Source organism: Brachycentrus maculatus, unplaced genomic scaffold, assembly GCF_059751285.1.
Source record: "Brachycentrus maculatus isolate JH-2025_06_01 unplaced genomic scaffold, ASM5975128v1 h1tg000172l, whole genome shotgun sequence".
NCBI classification, from domain to species: Eukaryota; Metazoa; Arthropoda; class Insecta; order Trichoptera; family Brachycentridae; genus Brachycentrus; species Brachycentrus maculatus.
The window spans coordinates 2,480,446-2,500,824 of record NW_028280925.1 but is presented as its reverse complement, the minus strand read 5'-3'; the positions used below and the strand labels follow the sequence as shown (position 1 = coordinate 2,500,824).

The following is a 20,379-nucleotide window of genomic DNA, read 5'->3' as shown; positions in this document are numbered from 1 at the left end:
TTAACGAAGCTTGCAAAATGCATTATTTTAAATATCAGATAAATAATGTGCCTATACGAGTAGGTACTTATGGTGAGATATTGATTATCATTTTAAAATTGGAAACCAAAAGCAACTTGTTTACCATCCAATTCTCTGTCAAATGAAAACACGTTTTAAAATTTTAATTATCATTAATTGTGTTGAATTTTTATCACAATCTGATTTGAAATGCTTAAAACGTTAAGAAATCTCTTTGGGAACTCGATAATAAATGTAAGTCGTTCTTGAATTACAAAACAAATATTGAAATTGGCCATTTTTCTTTGTTTTTTTTTTAATTTTTGTAAGTAAAAAAGTTATATTATTTTATGAAATGACTGAAATTTGGTCTGGCACAATTAAATTGATTTCAAATAAAAAATCACTTTTTTTTTATAAAGAACAGCTCCTACCCCCCCCCCCCTTCCCCTTCACAACCTTCAACGTCTCAAAGACACAACTCAAAAATTTAGACTAAGCCTCACATACGGTGTTTAATAATTATGCGGAATCCATCGAAACACTTGTTTTATGTGGTTTTTATCATAGATTTTATGTGGTATTTACTAAGAAAGACTTAAATTAAATATGGAAAATTTTACCACATCGTGACTGCTAAATCAATTAATGAAAAAAAATTGAGCTGTGTTTTTGTTCTTCTTTAATTGTTATTTTTTACTTCTGGCTCAGTGTATCCAATGGTGCATAGGACACTGCATCTTATCGATTCAGTGTTATACAGATTGCTAATTACGCGGAAAGCAAGGTGATTAGTCCTGCATTTAAGTTACCAGTCCAGAGTGATATTAAATAAATAAAATAGTGAAAAATCAATTTTGTTCTGACGCCCTTAGAATCGAACCCGGTACCTCCAGTGAATGGGCCGAAAGCAATATTTAACTTAATCATTTTTTTCAACTCAAAATGTTGTTAATTAGGCACATTTTTGTGCAAAAAATTTAATAAATTTAATTTAATTTTAAAATTTTAAAATTCAATAAATTCTATGTCAATAAGCAGATTTGCCGAATTTGGAGTGGAGAAAATCAAGAAGCCTGTATCGAGACGCCCTCACATCCATTAAAAGTCACTGATAAGTGTGCTTTATGGACAGAAGGAATCATTTGCCCATATTTTTTTTAAGACGATGCCGACCAGAATATTACGGTCAATGGAGAGCGCTACAGAAGCATGAGTACTGACTTCTTCGTACCTCAGTTGAATGTCATTGATGTGACAGTGCTGTGGTTTCAACAATATGACGCAACATGCCACACGGCGGGTGGCACCATCAATTTAATGCGGGAAAATTGAATTTGCATACCTGTAAAAAAACACCCTGTATTACAGATTTCATATCATAACATCATATATCAAACATCATAACATCATTAACATAACATCTTATCCACGCGGTAAATATCTTCAAACATCTAACTGTTCTTCTCTTTACTTTTTCTATCAAATATTATTCCACTTACATATCTGAAAATCGATAGTTCACGATTGATCACCTAACCTGCGTATATAATCGATCACTTACTTTGACTTTTACATATCATATATGCTTTGCGATGCCCTATACACCATTGGGAGAGAAAAGGGCGGAGAAATAATTATTAATGTTGGTTCTTTGAATTTATGTTTGTCAATTGTTGTGTTTCTATTTTATTTACATCTCATCAAAGATGAGAAATAATATGGAAGCCTGGGCATTTACCGGGCTGACGATCGTCATGGCTGGTTTAAGTGATCGCTCTACACAGGTGTAACATTCACCAATTCTACCCATTATCGACAACCCCACTACTTAAATTCTTTGAAGTTCTATATATATATGAACCAATTTAGAAACACTGTTCTTGAATACTAGAACTTCACTAGAGACATCTATTGGTGCGAAAAAATAACCTTTTTATTAAGCTTATTTTTATTTGAATTTGCTTAGCTAAAATTTACTATAACCTCTTGGATGTTTTTTGCAGATGAAGAGTTTGTGGCACATTTTATTGACTTTATGAAATAAAATAACTTTGTTTAAACCACTTTTTATTGGTAAACTTTTTCCAACCGGTTTCGACAAGAAACCAGTTGGAAAAAGTGTACCAATAAAAAGTGGTTAAAACAAAATTATTTTATATTTTAAAGTTTATTATAACCGACCATTAAATAGTTTTATCAAACAAAATGATGTGAAAAAATATTTTAAACAAATCATTTTCAAAATTTAGTTACTTAATTGGGCGCATGTCTAGATTTCTAGAACACTACAATTTTGTTGTTTTCTAGAAAAAAATTTGTTAAATAATATTTGAAAATAACCATATTTAAAATTTATTTACCGTATTCAGTGTATGCTTGGATTTCTAGAAAACTACAATTATGTAGTTTTCTAGTTAAAGTTATGGCAAATAATATTTAAGCTCAATTACCTAATTGGGTGCATGACTTTTGTATACTTTCCTATTTTACGGTTCAACAAATTTTCAAACCCATTTGCACGTTTCATTTACGTGTATAAATTTAGTATGAAACAACCCCAGATTGTATAAATGACTACATTGTACATTGTGATTGAATACAAACGAAAATTTTCCAACCGTAAAAATTCTGTCTTCAAAGTTTATTCGGCAGCTTTAAACACTTCATTCAGTCCGTTAGCCATAACGGCTTGTGTAGACTTATTATATTCAGGGATACTGATTCGATCTAAGCTTACGTATTAAAACAACTTTTGAAGAATTTTCCTAGAGTAAGCTTATCATCCCTTCTTACTTGTAATTAATAAACATTGGTTTACAAAATTAATATAAACTAACTAACTAACTAACTAACCATCACGCCGCATCCCCGCAGGGGTAGGCAGAGATAATAGAACGCCACACCACTCTGTCCTTGCAAACGTTCCACGTTCCACGTTCATGCATCTCCTCATACGTACCCGCCGATTGTTTCGACTCCCAACCTGACCACATTCAAGTATTTGGCATACTTGATCGTGCAAGTTTTCTCGGTCTATATATATATATATATATATATATATATATATATATATATATATATATATATATATATAATATATATATATATATATATATATATATATATATATATATATATATATATATATATATATATATATATATATATATATATATATATATATATATATATATATATATATATATATATATATATATATATATATATATATATATATATATATATATATATATATATATATATATATATATATATATATATATATATATATATATATATATATATATATATATATATATATATATATATATATATATATATATATATATATATATATATATATATATATATATATATATATATTATATATATATATATATATATATATATATATATATATATATATATATATATATATATATATATATAAATATATATATATATATATATATATATATATATATATATATATATATATATATATATAAATATATATATATATATATATATATATATATATATATATATATATATATATATATAAATATATATATATATATATATATATATATATATATATATATATATATATATATATATATATATATATATAAATATATATATATATATATATATATGTATATATATATATATATATATATATATATATATATATATATATATATATATATATATATATATAAATATATATATATATATATATATGTGTATATATATATATATATATATATATATATATATATATATATATATATATATATATATATTATATATATATATATATATATATATATATATATATATATATATATATATTATATATATATATATATTATATATATATATATATATATATATATATATATATATATATATATATATATATATATATATATATATATATAAAGAATTGAATAATGGTGAACGTTACACAAGTATCAAAAGTGTTAACTTAAGCCAGCCAAATGGAATGTAGTAAGCCCTGCGATGCTTAGACTTCCGTCTTCTTCAAAACATTAGTTCATATTAAAAGATAAAGATATTCCGTTTCAGTTTTGATACCTTTAAGGGGATACAATGATACGTTTCAATCAATGGCAGACCGCCGGAGAGGTAACACGTCTTACATTCGAATTTTTTAAAGAATCGAATCCGGCATGGTAGCTAAACACGCCTACACCATTATTACACCACAGAGGCAGGAGGTTATAATATCAATATAATAATCTATTCCGTGGTATTATGTTGTATGTATACTGATCTTAGCAGTCTGTGGTTATACATAACATATATTTAAAATGTTACACTGAAAATTACTAATTAATACCGTTAACTCCACCTGGCAACAAATAAAAAGCTACCGCTCAATTTCTTTTTCTTCTTTAAAAACATTAAATTATAATATACCCCGTTATAAATTTTAGGGCTCCATTAACTTAGACACTTCAAAACTTCGCAGCTAAGAGACCTTACTTACAAGTCCGTATATTGTGACGGTCTTACAAAGTTGTCTGATATTTACCTTACCGCGAATTGTTTGGCAGTAACTGCTTAAAATCTGACGTAAGAAATGCGAACCAATTTATCATCGTTTACTGCTGTTATATACACTTTTACCTCTTTTGGTGAACTTCAAAACCCTTAATAAATAAAAACAAAACTTCAATTTATGAGTCGGGTTGTGGTCCAGTGGTTAGTGTCGCGGACTCTTAAGTCAGAGTTTCTCGGTTCGATACCACTCTACCGCAATTAGATACCTATTTCTAATAATGAGCCGCTTAGGCTTACAGAAATAGTATGAAATTGAAATATAATAAAAACACAAATATTTTCCTTTTTAAAAAAAAATAATAAAAAAATAAAATTATATATATATATATATATATATATATATATATATATATATATATATATATATATATATATATATATATATATATATATATATATATATATATATATATATATATATATATATATATATATATTTACATGTATACTTACATAAAAATATTTTTTGATATGTATTTTTATGAAAATACTTTTTGTCAAGTTTGAAACCAATACGTATGTTTGAATTTTTTTCGATTTATTACATACATTCAGGGATTTTTTTAAAACAAAAAAGGCACCGGAACTCACTTTAAGCTTTTTACTTTAAAAAATTAGTTCATTATTATTTGATTGTTTTTTTAAAATTATTAGTTTATATTCTTTACATACAAGAGATACAATAATAATTAACAGTATAAAGGTTTTACAATAAAATAATTACACCTGGACTTTAAACTTTCTACCTTGTCCCTTCCAATGCGAAGCAACCATCGAAGGACACTGTTTTTAAAGACGTGATCACTACTGGAATTCTTAATGGTTTCAATGATTGTTTGAAATATGTCCCTTTGGTTTTCCAGGGTAGCGGTGGAACTGCCAGCGCGCCGCTGACCCTCGGAGTGGGCGCCACCTTCGGCGAGCCGGCGGGCGGCCTGCCCCGCGCCGCCACTGTTGTCACGCGGTCGGCCTGCGAGCTGCTCAGGGTGCAGCATCACGACTTCCGCCTCGTATGGGAGGTATTTATTTTCATTGTTAAAGATAATTTTTTTTTAAATATGATAACCTACTAGTGAATAGCTAGAACGAGCGAGTGTTTTTGCCCAGAATTTTCACTCATAATTTACATGAAATTATAGTAACTTTAAACATGAAGAGTAAATTCACTTACGAGTAGGCATAGGCTATGAAACTTAAAAAGTTGAAGCCTGAGTAGGGTCATGATAAGCGGTGTTGCATAAGCCGTAGCTAGATTTCAGAGTCACTTGGACGTTAGGTAATTAAAAATAATAATAATAAATAGCTAGAACGCCACACCAATCTGTCTTTGCTGACAATCTTTGCCTCAACATAATTTATTTATAGATTTGGCGTTTTTATGTGTAGAACTCCATTTAATACATAAAATCAACAAACACATATATTCTCATATATATATTTATATAAATACATATATTTAAACATGAAAACTAACTATTTAACTTACTATGACGTCCGAGCAAGAGTAGGCAGAGAGAATAGAACGCTAGACCAATCTGTCTTTGCAAACAATCGTCGCCTCTTCCGCATTCATGCAAGTCCTGATAATAACCCACCGATCGTTCTGACTCCTGACCTGAACACTTTCAAGTATTTGAAGTACCTGATCATGCCATCAACTTTTTGTCGGTATTCCTCTGCTTCGATTACCAACCACATTCGCCTCATAAATTTGTTTGAATATTCTTTTCTCACTCATTCATTTAAAAAAAAAACGATAAAACAAGTTATCACTTAAATTTATCCCAAAATCTCCAAGACCCAAAACTTGCACTGAAATTCATTATCACTAAGTACTTGACAATTTCAAGTTTTCTTCGTTCTTTATTTCCTACTAAAATCACCTTGTTAATTTGTTTTACCATTTTTTCTTCACTCATTCGATTCACATTCCCCAACCATCTCAACACACTATTCTTAATTGTATCGATTACGCCTTGCATTCTGTCCTTATATCACCATACTAACATCTACCATATATCGTTTTACCGCACATTTATCGAAGAGATCGCATTTTGACTGCATTCAGTTTAATTTTATCCTTTTTTTGCCAACCCCATACTTCACTTCGATATATATATATATATATATATATATATATATATATATATATATATATATATATATATATATATATATATATATATATATATATATATATATATATATATATATATATATATATATATATATATATATATATATATATATATATATATATATATATATATATATATATATATATATATATATATATATATATATATATATATATATATATATATATATATATATATATATATATATATATATATATATATATATATATATATATATATATATATATATATATATATATATATATATATATATATATATATATATATATATATATATATATATATATATATATATATTTACATATATATATATATATATATATATATATATATATATATATATATATATATATATATATATATATATATATATATATATATATATATATATTGTAACTGCAGACAGTTGGTAGAATTCCATATTGAATTGTTGGGTTTTATATCCAAAATAAAACACGGTTTGTTCGATTGAATTCTACATTTATTTATGTAAATGTTAATACGTGACGCGTTTCGTCTTCTTAGCAGTTTTTGATAATGCCAGGACTCCGTTATGCACTGCCAGCTTAGCTTTTGGTGAAAGGTTTCATAAATTGTTTTTTAATAACAGAGAGAAAAATGTTTCTAATGAAGTTATATTGTTTGAATTTTTTAGTGTGAAAATTTATGCTTCTAAAAATGTGAAAATCGCCCAAAGCTCTTTTGTACATATAGCACCCTTTATGGTTTTATAGGAGTTAGCTTAATTTCGCGCACGAAAAGCGGAAGCAACAAGTGGAAAAAAGCATCTTTGCGGAAACCTCTTTTCACAGCCATTGTTCAGATATCACGTTCGTTACCTCTCGCTGATCGATAAAAATGTATTTTTCAACCCTTTCAATCAGGGTTGGAAATTTTCTTGTAAAGAGTGTGTCATTTTCAATTTCGTAGCCCATGACGAATGTTAGAAATATTGACGTTATATATTATAACTGGAAATAATTTAATCGCCACGATTTCCATTTTATTATTTCATAAGATTCGCATTAGAAATTTGGTCTTTTAGATATATAATACATTTTGTTCTATGCAAATAATAAGATGTTTTGAAAAATCGAATGATGATAATGTTTTATAATTATTAGTAAATAATACCTAAGACGGAAGAATAAAAAACCTTGGTGATTTTTTAAGAACATTGAGAAGACTTAAATTGACCAGGATGACGCCATCTGTTGATGCAAACACATGCAATACTAAACATTGCTTATGATATTTTCATTATTTTCGATTCCATTGTTGTTTTATAGATTTTTGGTATTCTCGTTGCGTCACTAGAATTGTGAAATTAAACATGTTGGAAATGTAAGACATATATTCTCTTTCTTTACTAGACTAAGCCACAGCAACGCGTGATCGGGTTCACCTGGTTATTAATAACGAAAAATCGTAACAAAACTAAACGGTTCTAGATAGAAGGGTAGTATTTTTTTTGAAAATCACATTTCAACTATGTGTGTCTGAGTCATAAATATTTTTTCCGCCTTTGTAATCTTGTTAGTAGACACCATGAATTACATGACTTGACTACCATGCTGGAGGTCCCAAATTCGATTCCAAGGAGGGTCAAATACTTCATAGTATATGTTTAAATATATATATATATATATATATATATATATATATATATATATATATATATATATATATATATATATATATATATATATATATATATATATATATATATATATATATATATATATATATATATATATATATATATATATATATATATATATTTATATATATATATTTAAACATATATATTTATGTAAGAAAAAAATTAGCCATATTTTCAGTGCTGCTTAATTTGAAATAATTTATATAACGAACAGAAGCACACATTCTTTCCGAAAGTAATTTTCTGAGGGTCTATTACGCTAATTAACATGTAAAAGGTCCTTTATATACAGTTTATTTTATTCGTTATGAACGGAACCCTTTAAGCATTTAACATTATTTATGAAATATAAATCATATTTATTTTTAAAAGGAAATGTGAGAATGTATCATCCACGGGGATTAATTCGTCATCATTTCCTGGATCGGATCATCTTGGATGCCCTTTCATTATGAACCCCCGTTATAAATTCAAGGTATGGAGCTTTGAATGCCATGTGATAATACACACGACGAGATTAAGCTCCAGGGCTTATTGTTTGAACAAAGCTTTCGCATAGTGTACACGCGATGTATTTGTTACGTGATATTGTCATACAATGGGGGACATCCTGCCTCTAGTCTTGTTGATTTGTGTTTAGAGTCAAGGGCAATACTACTGTAAAGTCGTGGTTTACTCTGGGTGTCATATGGGATAATTCCACACCAAGTGATGACCTGATTTAAACTACTTCTCATCGATTTTTGGCCAACAAACGTCTCAAATCTATGTATGTGTATATATATATATATATATATATATATATATATATATATATATATATATATATATATATATACATATATATATATATATATATATTTAATATATATATATATATATATATATATATATATATATATATATATATATATATATATATATATATATATATATATATATATATATATATATATTTATGTAAATATCAGTAAATACAAAACTTTGAATACTTAGAAGTCATAAAATAACATTATATACCTAAATTTGTTCGCTTGTTAGCGAAGAGAATCGTTAAAAATGGTTTTTTTTTCTAAAAAATATCAATAATATTTTTTTCTCTATTGTATGAAATATGCTTTTAACCTTATTTCTCAATAAATGTTGTGTATAAATGGGAGTAAGAAAAATAAAATAATTGGAATACTTTCGATAACTATGAAAAAAAAACAAAGATTTGTTTAAAAGAAAACTATCATAGTTTATCATTTCTGATTATTTTTTTAATATTCATCATTCCTCAATTTATTTAACGTCATTATTTTCATATGCCCATTAAATAAAGAAGTGAAAAGCAAAATAAATTGTATCGTTAGCAAAAGAAAAAATATGCAACAAAAAAATCTTCTAGCACTCGGTGGGGTGTCCAACTTCAAACACTTCTCGAGTCACTTTTAAACTTATTATTTTATTTATTTCTTACTTTTGTTGAATCCTTTTTTTTGGGGTCAAGGGATCTTGCATCCCTTATATCACTGCGACCATATTAGGTCTATTGTGACTTCCCTCTGTATTACAGCTCACTGCGAAGACCTACATGAGTCATGTAACTCACGACCTGTCTTGGTGGAAGAAGCTTCACCTTCTCGGAGTCCAGTAGAGGTCCTCCAAGGATGTGACTTTGTTTGTAAGCGAGTGCGTCACAATTATAGAGAATGTGGATTGGCGTTTCGTTATCCTCCATACAAAATCCGCATACTGGGGAGTCATGAAGTGAGATTTTTGTCATGTGTTTCCTCAGTCTGCAGTGTCCTGTCAAGGTCCTGGTTTGGATCCTTATTTGTTTTTTGCTAAGCTTTAGAGCTTCTGTGGGGAATTTCCGCGAGTACCCTCTGATCAGTTCCTTATATGTATAATACTTATGTACATTTATTTCTTACTAATGTATAATATTATTACTCTCAAAGTAAAATAATTGTGCATAAAGCATTTTAAAGGATGCAGACGCTCTCTGGATTTTGTGTAAGTACGATTTATCAAATTTGTAAAGACGTTATTTACAACATTTTGAGTGTGTCCAAATACTTGTTCATAAAATCTGGATTATCAGCTGGCTTAGTAAAATAATAATAAAATAAAATAAAATACTTTAGGGCGAAACGCTAAATTGACAATTTTCATGTTCGGTCTCTCTCTCTCCCTCTCTCTCTCTCTCTCTCTCTGCGTATTAGGAGTGCTTGATCATAAAAATGATGGGTTTTTTCGTAGGAATGCGATATCATCATATTTATTGCTTTCACTATCAAATTTCACGGACGGGTGAATTTCGTATTTTTTCCGCAAAATAAAACGCAAAAGGTACTTATAAATTCCACCTTGCGCTGTGCATAGCCGTCATTGAGTTAAAACTGGAAATTTTATTGTCTTTACCGAGATGAAAAGGGATGATATTTATAATGAAATGGCAGATTTCATTCTACATTTTCATATACAAAAAAGCATTAATATTTCAAAGTGTTATTCTTAAAATAAAATAAATTTAACAGAAAAAAAAACTACCCTAACATTTTTAAATTACATTTTTTTTCTTACGATGCAATAGAAAACTGTAAAAAATTATGACGAAAAACTATAAATAACTGTAAGCAGAAAGAACAGAACGCTATTACAATCTGTCTTTGCACACAATCTTCGCCTCTTCCACATTCATAAACCTTCTTGTACATACACAACGATTATTCCGACTCCTGACCTGATAGTCTCAAGTATTTGAATCACTTGATCATGCCAAGTATTATTCGGTCTTCCTCTGCTCCTATTGCCAACCACATTTGCCTCATAAATTTGTTTGACTTTCTTTTTTTCAGTCACACGCATAAATAAAACTTCAAATATTTATTTTTTTAGTTAAAAGTACGTTTTTATGGGGTGGGGTCATGTGGGGGTTTATGGTTTATCCATGATCCAATTTTAAAATTTAAATAGACTCAGTAAGCCTCGGTTGAACTTTTTATTATAATTTAATTTTTTTATAATACAAAATTCAATTAAAATTAAAACCTTTTCACCGTTTCAATTATTTTCTTATTTCTTTACATTTTCTCTTATGAATTTTCCTTCTTTGCTTGCATTAATTTAAATTTAATCCCACCCCGACACAATGCAGTCCCATTTGTTTTATAAGTTTCTATAATGTGAAGAAATAACCAATATTTTATCAATGACTATAAAAAAAACTATGAAATTGAGGCGATTAATTTATTTTTATGCCCTGACACGACACTGAACTGCAAATTAGGTAAATTGATTTTCCATCAGAGTTATTTAAAAATAAATTAAAGGTCTAATCTTATTTATGTCGAGAATTCATTGTCATTTGGCGATCAAGAGTCAAATAAAAGAATTTAAAGGGTAAGGAGTGTAGATAAGTACTTAACGTAAAATCGACTTATTCTTTTTTCAATTCTCTTAAAAAAGCGTAATGGCATTTCCAGCATTTGGAATGTTCAATTCAGCAATTTTGTCCTACTCCGAATTTATTGGATTCTCTCAAAAAATTCAATAACCCAAATAATTGATAATCTACTATAAGCAAGAAGATGTGACAAGACATGTTTCGCGACACGATGATGTAATAATAGTAATAGTGGAGCAAATTTATTAAAAGTGGAAGACTAATATGTGGAGCAGTCAAAAAAGAAGGCAGGCGTCGTGTCTTACTGAAGAACCTGGCTTCGGCGACATCTTTATTTAAAATTAATAAAAATTTCATACTAGATATCTCTAGACTTCTAAATTCTCTTTCATAAAAATTTTTGTGCAAATCCAGAATTTGTAAGGAAAATTTTTGACACTCAAAATATTCTGAATTAAGGAGAAGTTTTAAATATGCACATTAATGAAAAATGGCGTTTAATTAAAAAAAACCCCACCAGTTGTAAATGAAACCATGAAAGATTTGTTCAGTAATTGGTCTGGTTCTAAGAATGTAATTAAAACGCAACAAAAAATATTTTGCTTTTCTTTCATTATTTTTCAAAAGTCTCCCTAACGATTAACAACAGAGTATCAGCGAAGTACTCATTAAAAAGAACAGAGATTAAACGATAAAGCACCCTTAAATGCTCTGATATCCTAGCCACTCTTTAAAATGCCCATCTTCTCAAATAAAAAATCAAGGAAAATTTGAGTTCAAAACTGCTCGAACTACCAAATTAACTCTTGCTCAGAGATGTTTCTCAACTTTTAGAATCTCTTGGTACATTTCTCATCCAGTTTCTCGAGACAACTTTATGATCTTGCTGTTCTTAATACGTAAAGTTTCCACCAAGAGTTCTCAACTTCAAGATTTTCAAATTTAGTACTGAATCTGTACGTATTTTAGTTTCGTTTTAAAGCTCAATCTGAGATACTCCGCAACTCTGTGATGGGTGAATGAAGTAATTTGTGCATAATACAAACCAAGGGTAGTTTTTATTTATTTACTAGAATAAATATACTTCTCTCTCTTGACGACTTAGTTATTTTTTATTAAATGTAGTTTAATACATATCTCATTTAGATGATAATATGGCAGTTTGGGTATTAACAGGACTTATTTTCTATCGTTGACTGGATTAAGTGATCAATAAATCCATATTTTAAAAAATGCTTCAGTGCTCAGCTAAGTACAACGCAGAATTTGTATAGAAGTTTTATCTTTAAAATATGTACATGTATGTGATTTTTAATACAAATTATCTTTATTACTTTAATAAATTTCAATAAAAATATTTTTTGTAGACATTAAAAATCATATGTTTAACATTTCACCTGTTTAGTGCAGTTGCATTTAATCGATATATTGGAGTTAATTAAAAAGTTTTTTTTACGATATATAAGTAATATAGAATTTGCCAATTTTAACTGTCTATTATTTTGTTTCAGAAAAATAAAGACCTGATGTCAGACCTATTAGCAAACTGCAAAATAAAAAATGGTAAGTTTTTTAATTTTTTTAAAAGAGTTAATACTTTTTAATAAACTGTAATTTTACGACTTCGTATTTGTCCCTACCTATACGAGATAATATCTTACTTTTATTTTACATATATTTATGGTTTCATTCTATTAGTCTTTAAAGAATAATTGTATTATTTATAAATATGATGTATTTAAAACATTAAAAAAATATTCCACATAGGTTTGGCCTGTGTGTGGGTTCATTATATATTGAAAAAAATAATACATTAAGAAACTATATATGTTTATTCTGATAATTTGAAACTATAATTTTAGGTGGAAAATACAGATAACAAAATGAAAAATCAATGTTTTTTAATTATATAAAAAAAATTGTTATAGTAAAAGTTTAAAAGAATATTTAATTTAAAAGTAAAAATATTACCAATCAATAAAAAAATACAAAAAAATCATTCATAATCATCGAATAAATGTCATTGACCTCTTGCAAATAGTACAGTGTTAAACCGATAAGATAATTGACAAATGAATCAATCATCTCATTCATTCACCAACTTAGCATCCACAAGATGAAATCTCAGTCATTCATCCGATGATACAATCCAATGCATAAACAAATTCCACGATGAATGGAGTCTTGGGCCTTGTGTATGATATTATATCTATAGTATATTGTGTTTTGTCGTGTAATGATATTTTTTTTTTAAATTACTGAAAACATCCCCGGAAATCGAATACAAAGATTGTAAAGTTTTACGTAAAAAAATTTGTTGAAATATTGAAAAATACACTTTTTTACTTTTAAAGTGTGCGCTATTATACGTGTTCGGCAACTACAAATTAAATTCAAACGGATTTTTGGAGGACTCTTCTGTTTCATATGAATTTATTAATTAAATATTAAGAGAGCTTATAATGCAAACAGATGCATCGGAAATATATACAGATTTCAGTACTCGAACATTAAATGGCCTTTGTTTCACCCCTGCATATACCTGATTGATTCATAATTGGATTTGCCACAAATCAGATTAATTATCCACTAATTTAAATCAACTACGGAATTGGGATATTAACCTCCATCAAGCAAATTAATTTCAAATGAAATCAATAAGACAATTAAATTTATTTTAATTTTACCTTTTATTATTAGATTAAAACCAATATTTTTAGCTTTTCCACTCTTTTATTTGACCAGCGACCGGGTTTCGTCGTTACCGACATCATCAGACCAGTCTGATGATGTCGGTAACGACGAAACCCGGTCGCTGGTCAAATAAAAAAGTGGAAAAGCTAAAAATATTGGTTTTAATCTAATAATAAATTAAAAATGCAATTCCACCACGAAGTGTCAGTGGATAATATAAATCTATTAATTTTACCGGTTGAGTACCACTATACTACTATTAAATAAACAGTGGTATTTGCTAAGTAAGATTTAATTTTAAAATGGATAGATTTGAACACAAAGCGACTACCGAATCAATTTAGTTAGTTATTTACTGTTACCTGTTGAGTGGCCTATTAAAGGAACTAAATCTTCGGATGAATCATAACATGGAAAAGCACAAAATATGTTTACCTACTTCACAGTGTTCACCTTCATAGTGTACTGGTCACCGCGTTTGGCTACCATGCTGGAGGTCCCTGGGTCGATTGTCAGAGGGTTCGTTCGAATAAACATAAATGTTTTATACGCTCATATTACCATCGACTGGTATCTAACGAGTAACACTGATTATCACCTTGTTTTCGTATAATTAAGGATCAACTTGAAATTCCATCAGTTTTATGCATTGCCCTATGCACCATTGTGTGCGAATGGAAGTAAGAAGAAGAATAATGTAAACGACTATCTATTGATCATAACCGGTGATCATAATAATAATATAAGTAATAATAAAAGTAAATTAAACTTTCAAATACAAAATCCTTAGTCATTTTGATATTACATTTGTATGTATATATATAATTATATATATATACAACACATTTGTATGTATAAATACAAAATGTTCATTAGAAATGAGGTTTATTTTTTTACGAATAAATTTGAAACACGTTTTGAACTTCATATTGGAAGTTCTATATATATGATACAATTTTGAAACATTGAGTCACTTGAACTTCACTAAAGACATCTATTGTGAGATGAAAGACGCTTTTTATTTGAAGAATAATATGGAACTATAGACATCCATATTCTTCTTCATGTATGTTGAGATGTCAACAAAATAATATGAAAAATAATTGGATATAATCCAGATTTGTGAACAAGTACTTGGACACACTCAAAATGTTGTAAGTTAAGCGTTTTAAACTTATACTTTAAAAGATAATTATTTAGACATGAAAGTCACTTGAATTATTTGTTACTATCACTCATACCTTCGAGTTGACCTTATCTTTGATATTCAGTGCTAGTTTAAAATTTATTGACCAGGGACCGTTTGGTAATTAGATTTGATCCAAATTACTCTTGGATCAAATAGACTTCATAATAATTGTTCATTTGCATAAGTGAATCACGTCGGAGCCATGTTAGCTAGACTTGACGTTAATAATCTACTCGAATGGACCCGCTATAGTAAGAGAAACTAATCTTCCCTCAAAGGACGTTTAAGAACGTACTTGCTCTTGTCAAAGTACAGTTATCTCATTGAGAAGAGTAAGAATGTATCAACATCCTGTCATTAGTGTTTGAAAAATTGAGTTTTTTTTAAGAACTTAACACACATAGATGAGGATAAAAGAATTCAGTTTTAAATTTCAGCGTTGACTGAATGTTTTTTTATTTATTATTATATAGTTAAACGTATATTTACATATATTTTTCATTAATTGATTTGGGAGTAACTATGTGGTAAAATCCATTTTGAATATATTTTCTTTAATAATAAAAACCACTATTTCTTAAAATCTATTATGACACGTGTTTCTATGCATTCCGCATCATTTTCAAACACCGTACTGTGTTTGAAAATTATGCGGAATGCGTTGATGATTGGTTTACTAACATTTTTTCTACCTTCTGATGACATCGGTCTTTTTTTTACATTTAGCTGTCCAACTTTCACATTAAATGTTTTAATTTTGGGATTAATCTTTGGTAAGACTCCCACTCATAGCCTTGATTACCTTGTCTGCATTCGCTCCAAACAATGACTTAATGCTGTAGTGAAATCTCTCGTTTTTCAGATTTTAAGTCAGTATTTACTTTAGGATTTTTCTACCTTATTGCGTTTACCTGCGACTTGCCTTGCAATTTATCATCTTCTCGATAATACCTCTAACAAAACTAAAAAATAATGGAATTTTAATTTGAAAATGATCTAACATAATTATGTTTGTGACATTTATTTATGTAAACAATGAAGATTTAATTTTCCCGTGCTAAGACATAACATTTAGTCAAAGGAATATACATTTAAGTGAATGGCGTTCACTTAATTACCCTCTCTATAGTGATTCATCCCTGAATTCAAAGCCTTAAACAATTATCTAGTATTTGTAGGGATGTTTTAAATTTAATGTACCAGTAATTCAAATTCCCTCATGCCTTTACTGCGTCAAAGGACGTTTAATTTAGTAAAAGCGATAAGCTTTTATCTGAGTTGGTGAATATCGAAATGTGTCAATTGCATAAACAAACATTTTCTTAAATTATTTATTAATTTGGCATTAAGTTTGTGGAATAACATGTTAATTATATGGTTATTATTATCAATATTGTAATATATGCTCTTCCAAAAGACGTCACCATTATTATCTATGTTCCCATTACATAAATTCCCGCCCCTCTATTTATCACCCCGCCCACCTCTTTATGTACATGTTTTTTTTCGATAGTTTTTGTAATCACCTGTCGATAAAAGCAACCGTTATTTTCAAAACTAGCCGTGTGTAATGAAATAAAACTCAGAAAATGGTATTTTACATAATAATAATAATAAACCCTGATCCGCACCCCAATGGTGCATAGGGCACTGCGTCATATAAACACAGTGTTATCTTGATCGTTTACACATGAAGGAAAGGTGATCAGCCCTCCGCTTCAGGTACCAGTCCAGGGTAATATTGAATAAATATGACAGTGAAAAAATCACTTATATTTATTTTACCCCCCTTGGGAATCGAACCCGGGACCTCCAGAACGGTAGCCGAGCGTGCTGACCATTACACTACGGAGGCGGACAAAAGTTACAAGTGTTTAATTTTTAAAATAATGATTTTTTTTTTAATAATACCGTTTTAAACAGATTTACATTCATAATACGAAACTAATATTTAAAAATATTAACAAATATTTTCTGAAATATATCTCAAGGTTCTATTAATATCTCAATATAAAAAGTGTTTGATATGAGGATTGGGAAATTTGGGTATTTAAAAAAGCTAACGACTTATCTTCGGCTGGTTAAAACCTGCGAATAAACTATATTGAAGGCGATCACTTAAACTAGCCAATAATACGTAGTAATCTATGTCAATACCGAGATTTTTATAATATTCTTCTTCAACTACATATGTTGAGATATCTATAAAACCTTGTTTAACTCAGATTTGAAAGATTCGCACGCATTCAAATCAATCAGAATAAATACATCTCATCACCGTCATTTTTTAAAAGAAATAGCCTTAATAATAAGTCTGTAGTTAAAAGGCTTATCTGCAGATGGAATAGTAGGGAAAGAAAATATCAACATGAAAAAAAAATACATCACAAATACCTAGGCTAATTGTAAATATATATCATTTAATTCATCTTGCAATGGTGGAAATTGAACCTGTCGTCCCAGTATTACAGTGGATTTGATGACACCTTTAGAAATAAAATTTAATTTATTTAAAAGTAATTTTAATATATTTAAACAAAAAATACAAAACATTAATAAAAATAGACCTATCGTTTTGATTAGTGTCTAATTACTCATTGATGCTATGCGATTCTCTAAATTTTTAAAATTGTTTATTATATAAATATAATAAGGTCAATACTGCCTTTATGTATGCTATAATAATAATGTCAAAATATGTAATAAAAATACTAACTATCGCTCCTCGTATGTTTTAAGTTCCTTCAAAAAAAGTCAACGAAAATGTTTTTTATCCTTAAACGGTTAATGAAAATTTCAGTGCCATTACTCTTCATGATTTATTTCAGGAAGATGCGTTGAACTTCACGAACAAACAAAGAGCGTATGAATTCAATCTCCTTTGTTTATATTTCAGAATTGTTGTTTGTTTGCGTCTTCATTCGTATTCCGTCGTATTTCGAAACCCTTTTGTGGAAAATATTTATATATATATTTCTTGAAAGATATTACTCGAGTTTCGCTATTTTTTTAAAAATCATATTATATTTTATGATTATATACTGTTTAATTATTCACAACATTCTAGGTGTCCTAACCCTTGTTCACAAATTTAAATTTTAATATTTAGAAGTAATTTTTACATTTATGTTGACCCAAAAACGTTATGAATTGAATAATCTAGTCTAATATAAAAATAAGCTGCATAAAAATTTTATTTCCATGTTTTAGGCGTCTTCTAGTATGTATGTAAAATAATCCGATTAGGACCTTGAATACATCTGAATAAAAGTGTCTCGGCTAAATAAAAAGCTTTCACAAACCAACCATAAATAGCTCCAGTGAACTCACGAATAAAGCGTCATGAAATTTATGATATAACAACAGCCTATGACAGGTCATAAGCTCTGTAAATACCCAGATATCTATAATTTTCTTCATGTATCTTGAGATGGAAAAATATTGTTATATTATTTTATGGACAGTTACTCGTATTTTAAGATTAACCAGAAGGCTTTTAGAGGATAACAGAAACGTCGGCGTTGAACAGTTTTCAATGGGGTTTTTTAGCTGGAATTTTATATTGGATTAAAAACCCTTTGAATCGTGTAAAAGGCGAAATCCGGCTTTTTCTGATTAAAGGAAGATTAATTACAAACGAATTGAATCAATCAAGAATTTTTGTTCTTCCGAGAGATTCCCTTTTGGAATTTTATGCTTCAAAAGATACATTAAAGAACTAAGAAATTATATTTTAAAATCGCTAAATCTTGAGTTTTTCTTATAATAAATTTACTTTTGTGTAAATTTAAAGAAGCCTCACTAGGAATTAAGTATTTTTTGTATGGATGTAAATTACAAACAAGACGATTAGTCTTACACTTTCTTCGTGGGTTACAAATCTGTATGACAATTGGTTTGCATATTTCATGGTCAGCCTCCATCCTCCGCTCGTCTCTTCAACATGGCGTATCCACTACAACGCAAGTCGTAGTTAATTTGGTCCATGTAGCGTAATTTCGGATTGTCCTTTACTGTTTGTACCTTCGCACATGCCTGCCGCAATCTAAAGAAGGTGTCTTGTATTATAGGCCTATTCATCTGGCTCGCGGTTGCGTTACTTTATTTAGTAAGCATCTTACTCCCCAGCTCTGCTAAATACCTCCTTATTTCCTTCATATTCCGAAGAATGAATCCCCAACATGCGCCTGTAGCACCACATGTCAAACGCCTCCAGCCGCTCCCGTTCTGCCATCCTAATAGTGTTTCTTCTTCTCTGTCTGACTCCTTATTACTGAGGGTTGTGACCCTTGTCAAATCAATGACTCGTCTCCAGTTATTTCTTGGCTGCGCTACACGTAGAGCTCCAACCACCGAGGTCCCTCCTGCTGTCTTAACTTGATCTGTCCATCGTATGGGAAGCTTCTTCTCCCTCTCTTCCACTCCAGGCTACCAATCACAACCAGCCGTTTCAGGCTAACCTTATTGCCAAACGCAACGTGTCCAAAGAACTGAAGAATAGTATAGTATAGACATTGCCAGAGTCAAGCCATCTAAATGTAACTCCTAAGGATGGATTCGTTGGTGCGTCTATCTGTTCATGGAATTCGGAGCATGCGCCTCCAACACCGCATTTCTAACACGTCAATTTTTCTCCTTTCTGCTGCTTTCATGGTCCATGATTCAGCAACATAGCAAAAAACAA

The 20,379-nt window shown here is 28.9% G+C and overlaps 1 protein-coding gene across 1 annotated transcript in view; it reads left to right on the top strand.

Moving 5' to 3' along the window:
• Positions 1–20,379, top strand: part of Epac (Exchange protein directly activated by cAMP) — a 178,026-nt gene that overhangs the window by 95,463 nt on the left and 62,184 nt on the right. Inside the window, exons 2-3 of the mRNA XM_088261989.1 lie at positions 5,460–5,615; positions 13,324–13,375. Of these exons, the coding sequence (XP_088118115.1) occupies positions 13,339–13,375 (37 nt within the window). The 5' untranslated portion in view covers positions 5,460–5,615; positions 13,324–13,338. The remainder of the gene's footprint in view (positions 1–5,459; positions 5,616–13,323; positions 13,376–20,379) is intronic.